Source organism: Aquarana catesbeiana, linkage group LG07 (genome assembly GCF_042186555.1).
Source record: "Aquarana catesbeiana isolate 2022-GZ linkage group LG07, ASM4218655v1, whole genome shotgun sequence".
Classification (NCBI taxonomy): Eukaryota; Metazoa; Chordata; class Amphibia; order Anura; family Ranidae; genus Aquarana; species Aquarana catesbeiana.
This window is the reverse complement of record NC_133330.1, coordinates 19,934,605-19,957,599: the sequence shown is the minus strand read 5'-3', so window position 1 is coordinate 19,957,599 and position 22,995 is coordinate 19,934,605. Positions and strand designations below refer to the sequence as shown.

General features: G+C 47.2%; 1 protein-coding gene across 1 annotated transcript in view; it reads left to right on the top strand.

Moving 5' to 3' along the window:
- The window catches only part of IARS1 (isoleucyl-tRNA synthetase 1), a gene marked incomplete in the record, with an annotated part of 86,536 nt that overhangs the window by 45,019 nt on the left and 18,522 nt on the right, over window positions 1–22,995 (top strand). Inside the window, 13 exon segments of the mRNA XM_073591725.1 lie at window positions 204–287; window positions 2,596–2,740; window positions 4,549–4,669; window positions 4,748–4,839; window positions 4,917–4,994; window positions 7,449–7,570; window positions 8,723–8,825; window positions 8,907–8,990; window positions 13,366–13,540; window positions 13,645–13,757; window positions 15,406–15,501; window positions 17,265–17,441; window positions 21,893–22,004. Coding sequence (XP_073447826.1) covers window positions 204–287; window positions 2,596–2,740; window positions 4,549–4,669; window positions 4,748–4,839; window positions 4,917–4,994; window positions 7,449–7,570; window positions 8,723–8,825; window positions 8,907–8,990; window positions 13,366–13,540; window positions 13,645–13,757; window positions 15,406–15,501; window positions 17,265–17,441; window positions 21,893–22,004 — 1,502 coding nt within the window.

Genomic DNA, 22,995 nt, shown 5'->3' with positions numbered 1-22,995 from the left:
TGTCCTAGTATACAGCATAGCACTGGTCAGGTAGGTGCACTGTGTGTCATAGTAAACTGCCTAGTCTTAGTTAGGTGCTCTGCGTGTCCTAGTATAGGGCATAGCACTGGTCAGGTAGGTACTATGCTAGCATTGTCTTGCATTCTTCTCCTGGCAGAGCAGTAACCTAGTCACATATTCTCTTCTGTTTCTTCCTATGATAGCGATGGTCAGAAAATGAGCAAAAGAAAGAAGAATTACCCTGACCCCATGGATGTCATCAACAGCTACGGAGCCGACGCGCTTAGGTGACTATAGCACACCTTTTCTGACACTCTAAAATGTGTGCAGTTCATGTTAGTGTTGGAGATCCTGTCAGGGTGTGTGATGTGTGAGATATAAAAAGAAGGATCAGCATGATCAGAGGGTACAGGGTGTATTCTGAGCTGTAAGGGATCAGGGAGTACGGTGTATATTCTGATCAGGGAGTACGGTGTATATTCTGATCTGTACAGGATCAGGGAGTACGGTGTATATTTACGGGATCGGAGTGTACGGTGTATATTCTGAGCTGTATGAGATCCGGGAGTACGGTGTATATTCTGATCTGTACGGTATCAGGGAGTACGGTGTGTGTTTAGGGAGTACGGTGTGTGTTAACGGGATTGGAGTGTATATTCTGAGCTGTACGGGATCGGAGTGTGCAGTGTATATTCTGAGCTGTACGGGATCGGAGTGTGCAGTGTATATATTAAACTCCTTTGTTCTCTCGGCAGCCTCCGGTGTATTGCTGTATTTGCAGTCTCACCCCTCTCGCCCTCTATGTTTGTCCTCTGCGGTTGGTGGATTGGGGGGGAGCGTGTTCTGTCTCAGCATTTCTTCTCTTCTCTTTTTCTGCCAGGTTGTTTCCCGTCTCCTTGTACACTCAGAATGTGTTTATACAGCAGTGTAAACTGTCAATGCTGCAGCCGGGTTTTCCTCTCCATTAAAGGTCACTCTGTATTTCTGTCTGGCTTAGTGCCTGGGGACAACCTGGGACACCATGATGTCATTACTAGGGGATTACTCCGCCTGGCAGGACAGTAGGAAGACACATTCCCAGAAGGATAACAAGGCTGGGGGTTCCTAATAATTGCTATAGGGATGAATGGGGGGAAGATGAGTTGGTTGACATGAGTTGAAATTAAAATTGCTATAGGAGCAATATGTTATGCCAATCCTCTGGCTTCAGTGCATCGAGTCAAAGATCCAGAGAAGCAGATCACATGGGACCCAACGTGCGGGGTGTTTATTGGGGTATTCCAGTACACAGAGGTGTGAGGTACTATAACAGGGTAGTACAGCCAAGCAGACAGGAACATGGGATGCAGCAAGGATGAGAGAGTCCAGCGGTGATAATCCAGGAAACTCCCACAGGCCAAGGGTAAGTTACAAGGAGGACCATCAAGGCACAACAAAGACAATACGGCTGGGTCACGGGCAGCAATATGGCGCAGCAGCACAAGGGTTCAAGGACCTGCACGGTAGGCATTTCACCTTCCCAGGTAGCTGGTGAGAGTGGCTTGGCAGAGGTGGGTCCAGGCTGGATGATCAACAGAGCAGGGGCATGCAGCGTTCTGGAGGGACCATGCAGGTTGTGATGGAACTGTCCAGCACCCAGCTTGGGTGCTTCCATCAAGAGATGGCTTCCTCCAGTCTGGACCCAGCAACTGGGGTATTATAGCTGAGCACCCAAGACTAGGCGGCACTAGCTTAGATGCAAACCGGACCTCAAACCGTTTATTGAAAATCCACACAGAATATATAACGCATGATTTTAGGTAAGGCCAGATCACATCACCCTAATAGTACAAACTGTAAACAGGAATATAATTAACATAGCTAAGGAACAGCCAACATACACATAATGCTAATCCACATCTAGCAACTCATAGCTGACCTTGATCTAATGAACATGAACTAATTGACAACTGGACACCCAGACAGTCCGGCGCCTACAACCCTGAATACAAAGTGCATTACACATTATCCTAAGCATAAACGCATAACATCCCAGAATAGTTCGGTAACAAAGTAAAGTGGTCACAATATTAATCACTTCTCCAAGAGGTGATCAGACAGACAGAAACAATAGGTGACTCAATTAACAATGGGAATGAACACCTAGGAGGCCTACAGATTACCTAGGAGGCGTTGGATTGCCCTGGCCATATGCTTAGCCCCGTGCAACTTAGGCTTGGCCACAGTGCTGTAAGGAGTAAGTCCTGTGCCTGCCGGAGCTCAAGGGCGCCCAGTGGGAGGAAGTATGCAGCCGGCATGTGGGGAATCCACATACCGGTGGCTACATGGGTTTGGACAGTCAATCACCTCACATACGGGTGGCAAGGTGTTTGTGCGAGCTGCATGGAAGTCGCTGGGGGAAGGAATAGTTTTCTGGCAGCATTTTTTCCGCACATGTGTGGTGTGGGGGTTTGGAAACTTGTGGGAAGCAGCGGAGGACAGGGTGCCCATGATTTTTTTGCTTAAATTTTTGCATATTTGTTCTTGGTCAAAAAGAGGTGAATGTTGGGGATGTTTTTGTGATCTATAATCTTGTTCTTTTTGTGACTTCTCCAGGTTATATCTGATCAATTCTCCCGTAGTCAGAGCAGAGAACCTGCGCTTCAAGGAGGAAGGGGTCCGTGATGTGTTGAAGGATGTCTTCTTGCCTTGGTACAACGCTTTCCGCTTTCTGATGCAGAATATTTACCGCCTACAGAAGGTACCTAGGAACCCTTAACCATGAAACATCTGATGCCTCTGCCGGCATTGGTTGCAAACTGTGGTGATGTGTGCTGTGATGGCGTATTTGTTGGAATGCTGGGTGATGTGATGGCTGTTGGATCACCTGCTGCTCTCATAGCTGCAGTTGTCGAATTGCCGGTTGCTATTATGGTAGTAGTTTTCGGATTTGTGGTTGCTGGGATGGTTGTAGTTTTCGGATTTGTGGTTGCTGTGATGGTTGTAGTTTTCGGATTTGTGGTTGCTGTGATGGTTGTAGTTTTTGGCTTTCCGGCTGCTGCTGTGATGGTTGTATTTTTTGGATTTCCAGCTGCTGTGATGGTTGTTTTCAGATTTCCGGCTGCTGTCATTTTTTGTTGTTGTCGGATTGCCGGCTGCTGTGATGGTTGTAGTTGTCGTATTGAGTGACGTGATGGTTGCAGATGTTGGTTACCGGATGCTGTCATGGATGTAGCTGTAGTTCTGCCGAGTGAAGTGATAATTGTAGTCATCGATTGCTGGGTGTGTGATGGTTGTGGTTGTCGAATTGACGGTGCTGTCATGGCCGAAGTTGTTGGATTGCAGTGTGATGTCATGGTTATAGATGTTGATTACCGGCTGCTGCCATAGCTAACGTTTTTGGATTGCTGGATAATGTAATGATTGTACTTGTTGGATTTCAGGCTGATGTGATGGGTTGTAGTTGTGGAATTGATGCGTTTTGGCATGGTCATAGTTGTTGGATTGCCGGCTGCTGTCATATCCATGGCTGTGGGATTGCTGGGTGCTGTCATGGCTGTAGTTATCAGATTTCCGGCTGCTGTCATGGCCGGATTGGTTTTTGGATTTCCGGCTGCTGTCATGGCCATAGTTTTTGGACTACCAGTTGCTGTCATGGCCATAGTAGTCAGATTACCGGCTGCTGTCATGGCCATTGCGGTCTGGTGTTTGGCCATAACTGTTGGATTTCCGGCTGGCCGTCATGGCCATAGTTGTTGGATTTCCGGCTGGCCGTCATGGCCATAGTTGTTGGATTTCTGGCTGGCCGTCATGGCCATAGTTGTTGGATTGCCGGCTGGCCATCATGGCCATAGTTGTTGGATTGCCGGCTGGCCGTCTTGGCCATAGTTGTTGGATTTCCCGCTGGCTGTCATGGCCGTAGTTGTTGGATTGCCGGCTGGCCGTCATGGCCATAGTTGTTGGATTGCCGGCTGGCCGTCATGGCCATAGTTGTTGGATTGCCGGCTGGCCGTCATGGCCATAGTTGTTGGATTGCCGGCTGGCCGTCATGGCCGTAGTTGTTGGATTGCCGGCTGGCCGTCATGGCCGTAGTTGTTGGATTGCCGGCTGGCCGTCATGGCCGTAGTTGTTGGATTGCCGGCTGGCCGTCATGGCCGTAGTTGTTGGATTGCCGGCTGGCCGTCATGGCCATAGTTGTTGGATTGCCGGCTGGCCGTCATGGCCGTAGTTGTTGGATTGCCGGCTGGCCGTCATGGCCGTAGTTGTTGGATTGCCGGCTGGCCGTCATGGCCGTAGTTGTTGGATTGCCGGCTGGCCGTCATGGCCGTAGTTGTTGGATTCCCGGCTGGCCGTCATGGCCGTAGTTGTTGGATTGCCGGCTGGCCGTCATGGCCATAGCTGTTGGATTGCCGACTGGCCGTCATGGCCATAGTTGTTGGATTGCCGGCTGGCCATCATGGCCATAGTTGTCGGATTGGCTGTTGCTGTCTTGTGTTTGCCTACCTGGTGCTGTGATGGCTGTAGCATTCTGCTGACAGTGGTTTCCCCCTTTTCTTTTTTTTTTTCCAGGAGGAGGGTGTCCACTTCTTATACAATGTGAACTCAACCAGGACAAATACGAACATCATGGATAAATGGATTGTATCGTTCACTCAGTCTCTTGTGCAGTTCTTTAAGACAGAAATGTCAGGTAGGCAGTCATTATGACAGATTGCCATTCCCTAGCCTGTGCTTTCCAGTCTCCTATATCTTCCAATTTTTTCCACAGCTTACCGGCTCTACACTGTGGTGCCCCGACTGGTGAAGTTTGTTGACATGTTGACAAACTGGTATGTTCGCATGAACCGCAGGCGCTTGAAGGTAAGCCCCATTGTAAGTCGCATAATTGGATCAGTCTGTGATCCTCTGTCCTTCTGATCTGTGTCTCTGGTCCCCAGGGTGAAAGCGGCACGGATGACTGTCTCATGGCCTTGGAGACTCTGTTCAGTGTTCTTCTATCCATGTGTAGACTGATGGTAAGTGTCAGGACCCAGATCTGAACCCAGAACCTCTGTTGACCCTGACAGTGGCTCTTCTTACTCTGCTACCAGAGATGTTGGACAGCTCCCTTTCTGATCCCTTACTTTTCTGTGTCGTTTCTGGTGAACCTTGCTCCTCTCATGAACTTCCTATTCAAGCCATGTCTCTGCACTTCCTGTTTGCCAGATTATTGTGCTCTTCTCCAGCCGATATCTTGCTCCTTGTGCTCCTGCTGCCGTCCTTGTATTCACCACCACTTGTTAACGACCGTGTGGCTTGTTCCTCGCCTACGCTTCCGCTTGATCCCAACCTGAATTCACTTATTAACCTTTGGCTTGTTTACGGACTACGCTTCTGCTCGATTTTTACCTGCTACGTCTGTTGTTGAAACCCCCAGCTTGCTTACTTCCTGGTGGGGCTTTCCTGAGGAGTGCGACCTGGCACTAGCATGCTGCAAAATCAGTCTCCAATATCAGGAGCTCTGCTGAAGACTGGTTAGTGCTTAGCACCTCAGGTGAGACCACATCACCTGCCCGGGGGTTCCGCTCATGCATTTATCCCCCTGGTTTCTTTGTGAACCTTCCACTGCTATTGCTAACTGTCCTTGCACAGTGTTTGAAGTAGAGTAATAGTAGCCATATGCTATCTGCACCAGGAGCATATTGTAACAACAGGATGGGAAATGAAATGGTGCAGCAACCTCTGCTGTTACCTGGAATTCTGAAGGACTGTCCTTATGGGGATGCACACTCTCTAACCCAGGCAGTTGCTTCTCCTGTTTCAGTGTGGCTAGAGATGGGTGCAAATAACAGCTGGTCCCACGCCTGTCCGGAGGCCCAACAAAAAACAAAAGAGCGCAAACGCCTAGTGCATGGTCTACAGCGGTGAAAGATACAAAATATACCCCATTATTCGCTCCATAAGACGCACCTGACCACAAGACGCACCTAGGTTTTAGAGGAGGAAAACAAGAAAAAAAATATTCTGAACCAAATGGTGTACTAAAATATTTACCAGTTCCCATGAAATGCAGCCTGAATATTACCATGAAATGCAGCCTTACCTGCGCCACCTCCACCTCGCACAGACTGACGTTCCCTATTGGTCCGCCTGTCACTCAGACAGGACAGTCCGAGCAGCCATATTCAGCTGCTCTGTCTTCTGTGAGTGACAGGCCCAGCGGGAGACTGGGGGGCCTGGTTAGTATTCGCTCCAAAAGACGCACAGACATTTCCCTCCATTAGGGGGGGAGTGCGTCTTATGGAGCAAAAAATACGATCCCCAAAAACCCAATAGAAGTGAAAGCATATCATAAAATCCAGAAGCCAGCCCTTGAACCCCAGGGGTTCAGATGGATGATGTACCAGCTAACGTGTTTCGGCGGGACAAACCCCCCTTCCTCAGAGTAAAACTGGCATGTCTCCCTCCTCCACCTCCTTTATAACAAAGGTGACTAAGGATTCATCCTACCCGTACAAATTATGCTCACAAACCCAATAGAAGTGAAAGCATATCCTAAAATCTAGAAGCCAGCCCTCGAACCCCATAGGTTCGAGGGCTGACGCAATTCAGGGGACAAACCCCCTTCCTCAAAGCCAAACTGGTATACCTCCGTCAGACCAGGAGAAAAGTGGCAGCGCTTCCAGCATACAAAAATTCCAAGTTTATTGAAGAAAGATTAAAATCCTGGAGAAGACATGCATAGACACAGCTCTAGGAGCAACAGCAAACGCGTTTCACACTACTGTGCTTAATCATCGCAGAGCTGTGTCTATGCATGTCTTCTCCAGGATTTTAATCTTTCTTCAATAAACTTGGAATTTTTGTATGCTGGAAGTGCCGCCACTCTTCTTGTCTCGGGGAACTTCGGATTGCGGACCAGGCAGGCACCCAGCAATGACAGCAGTACGGGACTTTATCTGGTGATCTTTCCAGGAGCGGTGCAATTCTCCCTTCTCTGGTTATATCTCCCTCCTCCACCTCCTCATAATAAGGTGGCAAAGGATTCATCCCAACTCCAATAGGAAAGAGAGGGGGAGGAGAAAGATGTCAATGGGTGGCACCAACCCTAATGGTCCTTTTAATTACATTATAACCATAGTAGCAGTGGCACACATCACAAAATCATGCCCAATCAATATAAACCATCTTTCAAATTTCCCAAAGTACAATACATTTACATAATGTACATACAGTATATCACTACATGTATCGCTCTTTCCAGCCATGCCAGATAGGAATGCTCAGTTACTGTCTCCATATGTAGTCTCAGGTTGCTCTCCGGAGGCCCCCACCGAGCCAAAGACTTTAGCTCCATCTGCTTTTTCCAGCCAGAGCTTCTCCCTTCCCCTCCTGCCTGTATGCTGCACTCCCTGCACTCTTCCAGGATAGATTGCCTTGTTAGTCTTCCGCATGCTAAACATGACTTCCTGTCTGTTTAATCTTCCCAGGCCCCATTCACCCCATTCATCACTGAGCTGATTTATCAGAAGCTACGACCACTTATTGATCCGACATCTGTCCAGGAGAAGGACACCCAGAGCATTCACTACCTCATGCTGCCACCTGTCAGGTAACTACATAGAGGGGAGGTGTTCCCTGGTGCTCCCATCCTCCGGGTGCTCTGTCTTTCTCCTCTCATTGACATCCTGCCTTGTTTTTTCCTTTTTTTTGTATCCAGTACTTCCTGTCTTGTATCCAGTACTTCCTGTCTTGTGCTTCCCCCTTTTTGCATCCAATACTTCCCGTCTTGTGCTTCCCTCTTTTTGTATCCAGTACTTCCTGTCTTGTGCTTCCCTATTCTTGTATCCAGTACTTCCTGTCTTGTTTCCCCGCTTTTTGTATACAGTACTTCCTGTCTTGTGCTTCCCTCTTTTTGTATCCAGTACTTCCTGTCTCGTGTTTCCCCTTTTTTGTATCCAGTACTTCCTGTCTTGTGTTTTCCCTTTTTTTTGTATCCAGTACTTCCTGTCTTGTGTTTTCCCCTTTTTTGTATCTAGTACTTCCTGTCTTGTGTTTCCCCTTTTTTGTATCCAGTACTTCCTGTCTTGTGTTTCCCTCTTTTTACATCCAGTACTTCCTGTCTTGTGTTTCCCCTTTTTTGTATCCAGTACTTCCTGTCTTGTGTTTCCCTCTTTTTACATCCAGTACTTCCTGTCTTGTGTTTACCCTTTTTGTATACAGTACTTCCTGTCTCGTGTTTCCCTACTTTTTGTATCCAGTACTTCCTGTCGTGTGTTTCCCCCTTTTTGTATCTAGTACTTCCTGTATTGTGTTTACCTTTTTTGTATCCAGTACTTCCTGTCTTGTACTTCCCTCCTTTTTGTATCCAGCACTTCTTGTTTTTTCCTGTAAGAGCTTCCACAGTCGGTGGTCTCAGCGGGGAGCATTGATAGTCTCAAGAAACTATTAGATAATTACCTGAATGACCGCAACATACAGGGATATACAATGTAATACTGACATATAATCACACACATAGGTTGGACTTGATGGACTTGTGTCTTTTTTCAACCTCACCTACTATGTAACTACTATGTAACTATCTTGTGCTTCCCTCCTTTTTGTATCCAGTACTTCCTGTCTTGTGCTTCCCTCTTTTTGTATCCAGCACTTCCTGTCGATATAGTGTTATGGTATAATATAAACCCTGTGCTGGGAACCCAGGCTGAAATTCCTCCTCCCTGCCCTTCAGTCATCATTTCCATTATTGTATTTTCTCCAGAGAGCATTTAATTGACAAGAGGATTGAGGCCGCTGTATCCCGGATGCAGTCCGTCATCGAGCTGGGTCGGGTCATACGGGACAGGAAGACGCTGCCTGTGAAGGTTGGTTCCAACCAGAAGTAGCAGTCACGATGTTTCCATTTCATTTTTCTATGGCTGAACCTGCCGTTTTGTCTCCCGCAGTATCCACTGAAGGAAGTGATCGTCATCCACCAGGACCAGGAGGCCCTCTCTGATATCCAATCCCTGGAGAAGTATATTGTGGAGGTGCGAACAGTGATACTGGCCTATACATGGTTGTAAAAAAAAAAAAAAAAACCCTCAAAAAACCCTGTGCATAGTATAATGTAAAGCGACTGCAGCAAACAACTCGAATACAAGATGTTCTAGAATATATAATATAAACAAGGTGCGCTGCCCCTTTAACAATCAACCGATCATTTCATATTTTTCATTTATAATAAAAGTGCATAATCCATATGGAATATCTAATGCACATAAATCATACAATGTTCACAAATAGGCCTCTTTCTCCTGACGATGCCTGTTTAGGAGAAACTTGTTGGGCAGGGTTGGATATGTGACGTCATCATGCATGCCAGTGTTACATAAGGCTGTGCCGATCATTATATATACACGCTGACTTGTCTTTGGTTCTCATAAGTGCAGTTTTTAACCACTTGCGACTCGCCCATCCGCAATGTACTGTGAACGGGTGGCCTGTGCAGTCAAAACGATGTACCCGTACGGGTATGTCGCTGCTTGATTCCGGGTTTAGGGTGTGCCCTGCCGACACTCGCTGTGATTGTACATAGCAGGTGTTTGTCAGCAAGTCCTGGTCAATGACTTATGGCTGGCACCTGTTGACAATCAAGACAGGGCTCTGTACAGAGAGAGCGATCTCTGTTTCTCATCCCTGCAAAGCAGGGATAAGAAACAAAGATCTTTTGTAAATGTCGGCACACATTACACATTGTTAGGCACACATTTAACCCCTTGATCGCCCCTAGATGTTACCCCTTTTTCAGCCAGTGTCATTAGTACAGTGACAGTGTATATTATTAGCACTGATCACTGTATTAGCATCACTGGTGGTGGCAGTTATTAGTCTCCCCCCCCCCCCCCCCCCCCCCATGTCAGCTGTCCCACCGCTCTATCGCAGTCCCTTATATGTCACTGATCACTGCCATTAGTATAAAAAACAAAATAAGAATTCCAATACTATACACCATAATTTGTAAATGCTATAACTTTCATGCAAACCAATCAACATACACTTATTGTTTTTTTTTTTTTCATCAAAGCACGCAGCAGAATACATTATGCAATTTATGAAGAAATTCGTTTTTTTTTTTTTTGGCTATGTCGTACTGCAGAAAGAAAAAAATTATGTTCTATTTTTTAAAAATGTTTGGTCATTTTTCGTTTATATCGCAAAAATAATAACCAAGTGGTGATCAAATATCACCAAAAGAAAGCTCTATTTGTCTGAAAAAAATTATGTAAGTTTTTTTATTTGGGTACAGCATTACATCACCGCGCAATTACCAGTTAAAGTAGCGCAGTGATGAAGGGGGCTGAAGTGGATATCGTATAAACAAGTAGAGCAAAAAGGATGGGGGGACTATAGTGGTGCAAGAATCAAACCAAGAAATAATATTGTGATAAAATCTCCAAAATTTATTAACGAAATTATCTTAAAAAGTCATGTTAAAAAAAACATAATCTTATACCCACAAATGTGTTCCGTGAACTTTTTAGAGCGGCAGAGAATTGATGCAAATGGGATTCTTTTTAAGATAGTTCCATTAATACATTTTAAAGATTTTATCATAATATTTATCAGTTTGATTCTTGCACCGCTATAGTCCCATCCTTATTTTGCTCTACTTGTTTCCATAAACCTGGGATGAGGTGCTCTTCTTTGTGATAACTTCTCCACATTGGTCTTCATTCACTCATAGTATGAACAAGGTGCGCCGCCCTTTTAACAATCAACAAAACATTTTATATTAAAAGTGCCCAATCCATATAGAATATCGAATGCACATAAATCAATGTGCACAAAGAGGCCTTTTCCCCTGACGATGCCTAGAAACACGTTGGGCGGGATACGTAACGTCATCACGCACGCCGATGTTCCATCTTCTGTTCTTGTAAGTGTAATCTTTAATTGCAATGATATTTTTTTTCTTCTATACAACCCTATGGGATTTGTTCCTTCTTGTTTTTATATCTCTACTGAGACTGGCGTATAGCATTACTGAGTAATCGTGACGGTGAAATTTGTTATGGCTGGAAGGCAGCCAAGGCACATGGCGATCTCTTTGTGGGATCCATCTATCCGATAAGGGGGAGGGGTCTTGGAGGACATTTGTTTGGCATGTCAGCGCTGTTCAGGCCCTGGACTGTTATGACTATCAATTGAAGGATTATTATTCCCTTTTTGTTCACTTAATTTTCATTTGTGCACACTGCATGCTTTTTAGGTATTAGATATTCTATATGGATTATGCACTTTTATTATAATGAAGAATATGAAATGATTTGTTGATTGTTAAAGGGGAAGCGCACCTTGTCTATACATTGGTCTACTTTAACCCTGGGCTGTACAGTGTTATGCCCTCTGTTATCTGATTCTAGGCTGTGTGGCGGGAGAAGTCAGGTTGTACTTGAGCTTTATACTGTACATTACATGATATTAGGCGCACTGCGACTTCGCTATGTCTGTTGCTTGATTTTGCATTCTATGCACCTGGCAATGTCGGGGCTTGTACTATAACATTCGCATGCATTGGGGTTGATTTACTAAAACTGGAGAGTGCAATATCTGGTGCAGTTCTGCCCAGAAACCAATCAGCTTCCAGGTTTTATTGTCAATGCTTATTTGAACACGCGGAAGTTAGAAGCTGATTGGCTACTATTTACCACTGCACCAGATTTTGCGCACTCCAGTTTTAGTAAATCAACCCCATTGGGTCATTATAGGTGTTGGGCAGTGGTGGAACTATCTGGGGTGGAAAGGTTGCTCTTGTGACCATGCCCTGGCACTCCACCGGGGGGGCCCCAGCGAGGTTCCTGGCCGGCAGGGCTCTGAGCTAAGAGCGTCTCTCTCATACAGACCAGAGCCTGCACTGACAGTTCCCCCTCCCTCCTCCCGCTTATGGATGGGAGAGGCGAGAGCCAATCTGCTCCTTCTCCTCTCACCCCTCTCCTCCTCTGTGCACCGTGGGAAGTGTTAAGCTAAGCAGCTGAATTAGGCGGCACTGATGGGCACTTTATGCAGCATTGAGGAGTGCTGATGGGGCAGCATTGAGGAGTGCTGATGGGGCAGCATTGAGGAGTGCTGATGGGGCAGCATTGAGGAGTACTGATGGGGCAGCATTGAGGAGTACTGATGGGGCAGCATTGAGGAGTACTGATGGGGCAGCATTGATGATCAGTGCCCTGGTTATCAGTGTAAACAATGTACTGACAGTCTTGACGGTTAACGGCTCTCCTTTCCTCATACAAGACATAGCGTGGCAGGAAAGGACTGCCGATAACCAGCAAGTCTGTTTACATGTGATCAGCTGATCACATGGTAAAGGGCTGCCGTGATTGGCCCTTTACCGTGATATGTGATCAGCCATGGGGCATGCGGGAGGCAGGGTTCTGGGAGGATGTCCATGGAAGCCCTCGCAGAACTGGGAGCTCAGATGGGGGGGGGCCCTTTGTGTTTTCTTGCACCAGAGCCCTAAAGGGTCCAGTTGCGTCTCTGGTGTTAGGTCTCCACATCGGTTCCTCTACTGTGATAATGCAAATGTAGCTGCACATCGGTTGATCTCTGTGGTGCATACCTGAGCATATCCAATAGGCTGTAACCTGCCAGCGTAGTCCTAGAATGGATTTGGCTTGTTATGGCACAAAATAATAAATTCTTATGGTGGGGTCGATTTGAGCACCAGAGCCTGGTGTTACCCTCACTATGGAGGGAGCATGAGGGGAATCTGATCGTTAAACTGATACAGCCTTTGGAATACTTAGTAAAAATTAATATCAATAAACTGTTATAAATTGTCATACAAATATATATTTGAAATGAAATCTTTATTATTTTTTTGGCAAAAACACGGTGTGGGTGGATTTCTGCCAATTACAGGCTGTGTCGCGCCCCTCCAGCCTGTGTCTTAGAACAACAGGAAGGTGAAGCCTGCATTATTCTACATGTAAATACCCCGCCCCCATTGTGTTTAGCTGGTTAGTGGGCATGGAGGAGGAGGGAGTGGGCTGTCATTTGCCACTGTGTATACGCCCACATGTGTGACTCTATAGTCACATGGGCTGCTCAGATGTGATAGGGAGGAAATGCTCAGGGTAGAAAATACACTGAAAACTGAGCATGTGCTGAGCTGCCAACACTGCTCTGCAAAATCCCCAACTGCAGCGAGGACATGGACAGGAGGGGGAGATGGAGAGCAAGAGGATCAACCAGGTTTTTTGCAGAATACAGAAAAGGGAATCTTATGGTGACTGACTGTGTATGAACAGCATGGAATATACCATTTATTGGTAGCCTAATTTACATTTTTTTTTTTTTTAATTGTAAGTTTTAATGATGTGAGTTTATTGACACTTGAATATTGTTGTTTGTGTGGCACAGGAACTGAATGTCAGGAAAGTCACCATATCTACTGACAAGACCAAGTATGGAATTCGCCTCAGAGCGGAACCGGACCACATGGTACTTGGAAAACGACTAAAAGGAGCATTTAAGGCGGTTATGGCTGCAATTAAAGAGTTGAAGAATGACCAGCTGGAACAGTTCCAGAAAACAGGTTGGTGAACAGACAGTATTGCGTAAAAAGCTCTCCTGATCCAGAGATCTCACCTTCAGATTACGGAAGTATGTCCACTCATTGTGGTTCTTCTAATCCGCCAGGCTCTATGGTGGTGGAGGGCACCGAGTTACATGAAGAAGATGTGCGCCTTCTCTATTCCTTCGATCAAAGTGCTGGTGGCGACACTCAGTTTGAGGCTCATTCAGACGCTCAGGTAACTAGAGCTGATTAGTACTCAAAGTATATGCTGAAGCTCTAGGTGGGTCTGCTAAGCCATTCCCTCCACCTTTAGGCCCCTTTAAGACCAGATCGGGTCCGCCTGTCAGTTCTTCAACCCAAACAGACCATCCATTGCTCTCTATGGAGCGGTGGATGTCAATGGACCATGTGTCTATCTGTCTGGTGAATTGGATTGGATGACAATCGGATGGAAATGGGACAGGTGGTACGTTTCCATCCGACAACCCTTAGAGGAGAGCAGGCTGTGTCCATGTCCACTTTGCATCAGCAGAGCAGACACAGACCTGCCATCCACCTGCTCAGCGGGGTTCAGCGGAGAGAGATCCCCTGCTGGGCGGGAGAATCCGCTAAACGGACTCCGCCAGTGTGAAAAGGGCCTTAGACTTGGGTTACCACCTATGCAGTTTGCTTTTTTTCCATCTTTGCAGTGCGTTTTGCGTTTTTCACAAGTTTTTTTTTTTTATGCGTTTTTTATGTTTTATTTTATTTTTTGCCCAATTTGTTGTTAGGCAGATTAAAAAATGCAAAATCACGACAAAAACGCACTAAATGCTTTTCTGCATTGAAGCCTATGGAACCATAAATGCACCGTTTTGCGTTTTTAAAAATGTCCCTGACCCTTTTAAAAAAAAAACGCAGCGGCTAAAAAAAAAAAAGCATAGATGTGAACGTATCCCATAGGAAACTGCGTTAAATGGACCGTAGTGTGTTTCTGCAAAGAGCACCAAAAAAAAAAAACGGCATAAGTGTGAACCTAGCTTTAGACACATTGGGAGCCAACTCCGCTTTTCTAGCCATAGGCAGAAGTAACAAATAGGATCCAACGAGCTGCACATCCGCTTTATTATCCGTATAAAAAAACGGCCAAAAAGGCACACTGTAGTAGCAGGGAAAAGGGTTAAGGCGTTACACACGATCTAGTGCTCATTCCTAGATAGCACGAAACGCGTTGACCCTTTTTCCTGCTCTTACAGCATTTTTTTATTGCAGTGTTTGTGGCTTTTTTTATACTGATAATAAGTTATCTGCTTTATCAGAAGTGCAGATCGTTGGATCCTATTTGTTACTTCTACAGCTGGTTGGTAATGTCATTGTTTACAGTTCCTGAAACATCAGAAATACCCATTACCTTTTCCTCAAACAACATCCACCAAAGGTGGAAACTATTCAGGAGGTCGAGAACTATCATTTCTGACAATTCAAGTTTTAAGATCTACTAATCATCATGTTTTTAGGTCAGAGGAGGCCATACAGCAAGCTGGTACCCTACAGGGTGAGAATACGGTTGGGGGCCTCTTTGGTTGGTATTGTGGTAGCTATTTATGATGTAGCTACATCTTTGCCAGTCATGCTTGAATGTGGGTTTCTGTATGCATAATAATTATAAATAATAATGATCCCGCCAACTGGTAATTATATAAGGTGTGTGTCCACCAATATAGGCAAAATGTACCTGAACGAAAGAAGACCTTGTTATCATTCTGTCGTAGAACAGCAACAATCGGGGTTGATTGTAGCACATAGCTCATCCTCTTCTTCAGTCTGCTGCAATATATGAAATGATTCATATTGTTCCAGTGGCACACACTAGAGCTCCTTCTCATTCTGTTTGATCTCTACAGGTCCTGGTTCTGTTAGACGTTACTCCTGACCAGTCAATGGTGGATGAAGGTGTAGCACGTGAAGTCATCAATCGCATCCAGAAGTTGCGGAAGAAGGTTGGTGACATTTCCACGTTTTTTAGTTATCCTATTAAAATTAGAACTTTGAATACAAACTTGGAACGAGTCCTTTATAGCCGTTGAACCTTGCTCCATTCTCTGATAAAGGTCTTCTATTTATATCGCACATGTCCCACGTGGAGACGTTTTCCATCTCTAGACACCGTTTCTATATAACAAATGTAATTTCTGCTCTGGATAATTGCATCTATTGTAGTTGTACTATCAGATAATTACTGAAACAACTTCAGCACATATTTTTAAAATAGAAGATGATCAGGGTCACTTGGAACAGTTATAAGCTCCTGGAGATGCTCTGCGCGCACTCGGAATCCTCATTAAGCCTCTCTTTACACTAATAAATGACCATCCTAAACTTTCTGCTGCACTTCTCCTCCCTGTTAAAGGAGATTACAGGTAGTGTTTAATATCCTCCTCATCAGCTCTTACCGGCTCGCCTGCATGATGTTCCCCTATGAGTTCAGCCACAGTGTCATCAACAGGTTTTCCCATGAGTTTTGCCTCAGGGACCACCAGCAGTGAGGTTCTTCCATGGGTTCTGCCATAAGGTCAACAAGTAGTTTGGTTCTTCAATGAGTTCTGCCTCAAGGTCAACAGCAGTGAGGTTATCCCTCGAGTTCTGCCGCATGGTCAAGATCTATGAGGTTCTCCCACAAGTTTTGCCACAGGGTCTACCAGCAGAGAGATTCTCCCATGGGTTGGGTGCCCCAAGGGTCAACTAACAGTTGGGTTCTCCCATATGTTCTGCCCCCAGGTCACTAGTAGTGAAGTTATCTTTTGAGTTGTGCCACATGGTCACCAGCTGTGAAGTTCTCATGAGTTGTGCCCCAAGAGTCACCAGAAATGAGGTTCTCCCATGAGTTCTGCCCCAAGGTCACCAGAAGTGAAGTTCTCGTGAATTGTGCCCCAAGGGTCAACTAGCAGTGAGGTTCTCCCCCGAGTTCTGCCACAAGGTCACCAAAAGTAAGGTTCTCAAGTGGGTTCTACAACAGGGTTCACAAGCAATTAGCGGCATGATCCCGGGGGGGCGGACTGAAAAGTGTTGGGGGCATGGTTTGGTTGGAGTCCAGGCTGAGGTTGCTACTCTATTCACCTTCCTAGGACATCTTAGATGTGCGACTTACTTCCAGGGGCCACCCATTTCTTTCACAAGCAATGAGTTTCTCCCACAATTTCTGCTCACCAGTCCACCAGGTCTGCCACAGGTTCACCAGCAGTGAGGTTCTCCCACGAGTTCTGTCTGCCACAAGTCACTAAAAGTATGGTTCTCAAATGGGTTCTGCAACAGAGTTCACCAGCCATGAAGTTCTCCCACAATTTCTGCCACAGACTCCACCAGGTCTGCCACAGGGCCACCAGCAATGAGGTTCTACCACAAGTTATGCCATGGGGTCACCAGCAGCAAGGTTCTCCCACAAGTTCTGCTATTTCAGCAAAGAGTTTTCACCAAGAGTTCTGCCAGGGGGGGCCCATCAGCCAGTTTAACTGGACAAGGAGAGCAATTTTTTTAGTGTTTTACTTGTTGAGCAGATAGTCATTCACTTCAGCCTCTGGGTATTCATAGATTAGTAAGCCTGGCAGAAAATGTGGTTTTAGAACTTAGGGATCCATTAACTGAATCTGTATCTTTGGATGAAATTTGGTCGTAAGCACTCCTAGTAATCACACATAGTACTTGTTTTCTGCTGAAATTCATATACAAAGTTGGCTGTGTTATTGACGACTCTTGTATCTGTCAGGGAAACTTGGTTCCTACTGATGAGATCACCATCTACTATCAAGCCAGTCCACAAGGCCAGTATCTCCAGTCTGTCATTGAGCAACACACAGACTTCATCTTGGCCACTGTCAAGTCCCCGCTGTTACCGTACCCTGTACCATCTTCGGCTAACGTTATTATAAAGGAGAAGACGCAGGTGAGTGACAACTTATTGATCTTCCTGGTCTGATGCCAATAGTTGGTCTAATTTCAGATAGCAGGTCACCAGCCATGTTCAGTTTTCTACCTGCGGAATCAACCCATGTGCTACCTTGGGGCATGCATTTTGTTTTTTGTCCACTTTAAAACAAAAACCTTGCTGCATCAATTGTATAAAAATGTTTTTGTGAAAGAATTGGATAAAAAAAAAAGCTGGAAGGAATTGGGCTAATAAGGGAGCAAAGTCCAGATGTAAAGTATAGGTTGCACTGTAATTTGCTGCTTCTCAGAGCTGTGTTTTATATGTTTGCCACACTTTGTAGCATAAGCAAAATTTCTTAATCGTACACCACAGGACACGGGGTTTCTTCATAATCGTAACTGTTGGGTTATGCTGCCACCTTCTGCTAAAGGGACACTGGCCAAAAAATGGCAGGCTTTCCAGCCATAACCCCTCCCAGCACAGTACAGCCCCAGTTTTGTTCTAGTGTCCTTGGGGGCAAATAATGCCTGCAAAGTCTCTCTGAAGATTTCTTTCTATGGACTTCAACCTATTGTTTTGTTTTTTTGCTGCCTGTTCCATATGCCCTGCTGGGGAAGGGAACAGCTTTATCCACATCGGTTGGCTACAACCCTGGGGCTCAGGGGGACACTGCCCAGCAGGGCCGGTACAAGGGGTGGACAGGAGGGGCGGCTGCCCTGAGCACTGAGGTAACATGAGAGGTTTGGAGAAGGAAGGGTGCTGCAAGGAGATTGAGGGGTGGGGATTTCCGTTGGGGAGGGGATTTCCTTGGGGGGGGGGGGGGATTTCAGAAGGAATTTGTGCTAGGAGGGGAACTGTGGGGTGGGGGGATGTGCTAAGAGGGTGTATGGGGGGTATTTGGGCTGGTAGAGGGGATTTGGAGTGGGGGAGAGAGGATGTGTACTGGGAGGGGAAATTTGAAGGGCAGAGGATTTGTGCTAGGTGTAGTTTTATTTTTTTGTGGGGGGGGGGGGATTTGCAGAGAGGGAATTTTGACCCGGGACCCCCTCCCTTTTTTGGGGGGCAAAGATTTATGCTGGGGGGGGATTTCAGAAAGGGGGTTGATTTTAACTCGGAGGAGGGGTCATTTATGCTTAAGGGGTAAGCATGCAGATAAGGGCTCATTTACTTTTGGGGGGGGGGGGATTTTTACTGACCCATAATGCTTATAGATCTGGGGGGGCGCAGTTAGGTATGTTCACCCTGGGCTCTAGATGACCTTGTCCTGGCACTGCTACCCAAACCTTGCTGATTAGATCATAGACAGCCAGTAATGTCCCTGGTCAGCACTGGATCCTGTGGGCAGCACTAACCAAGGGTACCTGATATTCAGTAATGTTGCTGGCAGGGTCCAGGCAGGTGATCCCCAGAGGGGGAGATTGGGCTTTATATTGGCCATGCATCCTGTATTGGTGCATTCCGCCTTGGGTGGAAGTCTCTTATGGAGCTGTTGTTAGACACTTCCCTTAATGCAGAAGCCTTTTTGGGCAGCAGGCTGCTGAGGAAGCGGAGGTTGTGTGACTACAGCCTGTGCTGGGGAGTGCTACTGGTGTGCCATGGCTGCGTTGCTCACTGCAGTTTGCTACATGCAACACTGCTGTGTGGCATGCAATGGCGTTGGGTCACGCAGCAGGGCTCTTCTGCGATGATGGCATCAGGGCATGCCAACTGGTGCCTGAAACGTATGTGAGAAGCACTGTCCAGGTCATTCAACCTCTTCACAACAAAACAGCACCACTGGAGGTGGTCCCTTCCTTCCTGGGTGCAAGTAATTGAGGCGGTCTGTACGGTGAGTCACGGAGACACTAGGCGTTTTGCTGCAGCAGACATTCCCATTTGGTCTTCCCATTCCTGGGATGGGGGCCTGTCAACCCGCAGTGAACTATGATGGAGCACCGGTTTGGGGGGGGACTCACAAGTCCCCTTCTCAGCTAGAGAGGGCCCCCTGTGTAGTTTACCATATAATTGCTCCCTAAGGGTCAGATCAGTTCCCAATCCCTGCCCTTATCTGGTTTTGCCATTGCTTGGGGGGGACACATTCGTCCAGTCCCATTGTGTCAAGGAATTTTGTGCAACCAACTCTGGCATGTACAGCCGGCTTTCAGGGGTTCTCATTGCGTGGGTACTCTTCCCTCCCCCCGCGAGGATGAGGTGTCAGAGGATAATCCTTTGGTTGAGCGTGCGGAAGAAAGGGAAATAAATTGCCAAAACTTTCTCCTGTGTTATCCTCATTGCAGAAAGTGATGCATGCAGATTGTGCTCACCCCGGGAATATGTTTGTGCCGACTCTTCATCGCTGCGCACTGAGCAAAGTAAATGTTATTGAATGCTGATGTTTTGCATCATTTCCACTGTCAAGTGGGCAGCGATGGAGAGCCGGGGTTGGTATGTCCTGTGATGTACTTGCAAATTTTAGTTCACCTGTAAAATTATTTTTTTGAAATACATCTCAGGACACAGGGATTCCTCCCCTCTTGCTGCACTGTGCTATGAGCATTCATGCCTAGTGTGGGAAGCCAGCCTTTTTATTTAGCCAGTGTCCATTCACCTGAAGGTAGCACCATCTGTTATGGATATGAAGAAATGGGGCAGATTTAATAAACAGTCCAACCTGTGGGAGCCGCATGGAGTCCAAGCTTTAGACCCCGTGAGAGCCGCATGGAGTCCAAGCTTTAGACCCCGTGGGAGCCGCATGGAGTCCAAGCTTTAGACCTCGTGGGAGCCGCATGGAGTCCAAGCTTTAGACCTCGTGGGAGCCGCATGGAGTCCAAGCTTTAGACCCCGTGGGAGCCGCATGGAGTCCAAGCTTTAGACCCCGTGGGAGCCGCATGGAGTCCAAGCTTTAGACCCCGTGGGAGCCGCATGGAGTCCAAGCTTTAGACCCCGTGGGAGCCGCATGGAGTCCAAGCTTTAGACCCCGTGGGAGCCGCATGGAGTCCAAGCTTTAGACCCCGTGGGAGCCGCATGGAGTCCAAGCTTTAGACCCCGTGGGAGCCGCATGGAGTCCAAGCTTTAGACCCCGTGGGAGCCGCATGGAGTCCAAGCTTTAGACCCCGTGGGAGCCGCATGGAGTCCAAGCTTTAGACCCCGTGGGAGCCGCATGGAGTCCAAGCTTTAGACCCCGTGGGAGCCGCATGGAGTCCAAGCTTTAGACCCCGTTGGAGCCGCATGGAGTCCAAGCTTTAGACCCCGTGGGAGCCGCATGGAGTCCAAGCTTTAGACCTCGTGGGAGCCGCATGGCGTCCAAGCTTTAGACCCCGTGGGAGCCGCATGGCGTCCAAGCTTTAGACCCCGTGGGAGCCGCATGGCGTCCAAGCTTTAGACCCCGTGGGAGCCGCATGGCGTCCAAGCTTTAGACCCCGTGGGAGCCGCATGGCGTCCAAGCTTTAGACCCCGTGGGAGCCGCATGGCGTCCAAGCTTTAGACCCCGTGGGAGCCGCATGGCGTCCAAGCTTTAGACCCCGTGGGAGCCGCATGGCGTCCAAGCTTTAGACCCCGTGGGAGCCGCATGGCGTCCAAGCTTTAGACCCCGTGGGAGCCGCATGGCGTCCAAGCTTTAGACCCCGTGGGAGCCGCATGGCGTCCAAGCTTTAGACCCCGTGGGAGCCGCATGGCGTCCAAGCTTTAGACCCCGTGGGAGCCGCATGGCGTCCAAGCTTTAGACCCCGTGGGAGCCGCATGGCGTCCAAGCTTTAGACCCCGTGGGAGCCGCATGGCGTCCAAGCTTTAGACCCCGTGGGAGCCGCATGTGGAGTCTAAGATTTAGACCCCGTGGGAGCCGCATGTGGAGTCTAAGATTTAGACCCCGTGGGAGCCGCATGTGGAGTCTAAGATTTAGACCCCGTGGGAGCCGCATGTGGAGTCTAAGATTTAGACCCCGTGGGAGCCGCATGTGGAGTCTAAGATTTAGACCCCGTGGGAGCCGCATGTGGAGTCTAAGATTTAGACCCCGTGGGAGCCGCATGTGGAGTCTAAGATTTAGACCCCGTGGGAGCCGCATGTGGAGTCTAAGATTTAGACCCCGTGGGAGCCGCATGTGGAGTCTAAGATTTAGACCCCGTGGGAGCCGCATGTGGAGTCTAAGATTTAGACCCCGTGGGAGCCGCATGTGGAGTCTAAGATTTAGACCCCGTGGGAGCCGCATGTGGAGTCTAAGATTTAGACCCCGTGGGAGCCGCATGTGGAGTCTAAGATTTAGACCCCGTGGGAGCCGCATGTGGAGTCTAAGATTTAGACACTGAGAGAGCTGCATGAAGTGAGAAATTTTGAACACAAGACCCAGATGTGAAGGGGGCCCATTTTGGTTGTTCAGTATGTCGAATACAAGTATAAGTAGGCTGTTTATTCAAATCATAGTTTGTATAGACTATTGTATTGATTCAAGAAAGGTGAACCAAAAGACTGACCGGATTTATTCCCCTCCTCAGCTGAAAGGCTCAGATCTGGAGATAACGCTGGTCAGAGGATCGACACAAGCTGCTGACGGCCCTTCCTGCGCTTATGTCAACCTCCACATAACCATTAATGGTACAGAGCAAAGTAAGTCCAGGCTTTATTACCTCTGCTTATCCCAGCATGCCTTTTCACTGAACACAACGACTCCTGCGCACGGGTGGATCACCATATAAAAGATGCGTCAACACAGGCCTTGCTGCCCTCAGGAATGGGGGATCCTAGTGCAAACCGAAATAAAAGAAAAACAAGGGCGCACCAGCCTTGTGCATTAACTTTTTAAAAAAATGTTTAATATAAAAAGGTAAAATGAAACAACTCACAAGCAATAGATGGAGGAGGCACAACATATAGTGTACCGACAGCCAGCATGCAGCTTAAGATGAGCGATGCCTTCCAAAAGTCGCGGAGAGACGCACAAACATCACAATCAGCTATCACAATCAGCTTACGCGTTTCGAAGGGAACATCCCCTCTTCATCAGAGCTGTGCAGACTGCACAGCTCTGATGAAGAGGGGATGTTCCCTTCGAAACGCGTAAGCTGATTGTGATAGCTGATTGTGATGTTTGTGCGTCTCTCCGCGACTTTTGGAAGGCATCGCTCATCTTAAGCTGCATGCTGGCTGTCGGTACACTATATGTTGTGCCTCCTCCATCTATTGCTTGTGAGTTGTTTCATTTTACCTTTTTATATTAAACATTTTTTTAAAAAGTTAATGCACAAGGCTGGTGCGCCCTTGTTTTTCTTTTATTTCGGTTTGCCTTTTCACTGAGCAGCTGCAGGTGGTGCTGGAAGGTCACAGTGACAATGCGGACAATATGGAGGACCTCAGATTCGCCTTGGAGTCTGCCGAACCTTTAGACTTCCCAGTCTCTATATTAAACCATACAGCGCCAGCAGGTGCTGCATTGAACCCCGGCTCTGCTCTTGGCTCAGATCACATAACACAGGCTGGCCACTAGGTTATAGTATACCGACATCTGATCTGAGATGACTACTGAAGGTAGCTCTATGAAAAATGAAGGCCTACATTTAGACCATGCAAGGGTTTGAATCCTCTTTTTGCTAGAATTTGT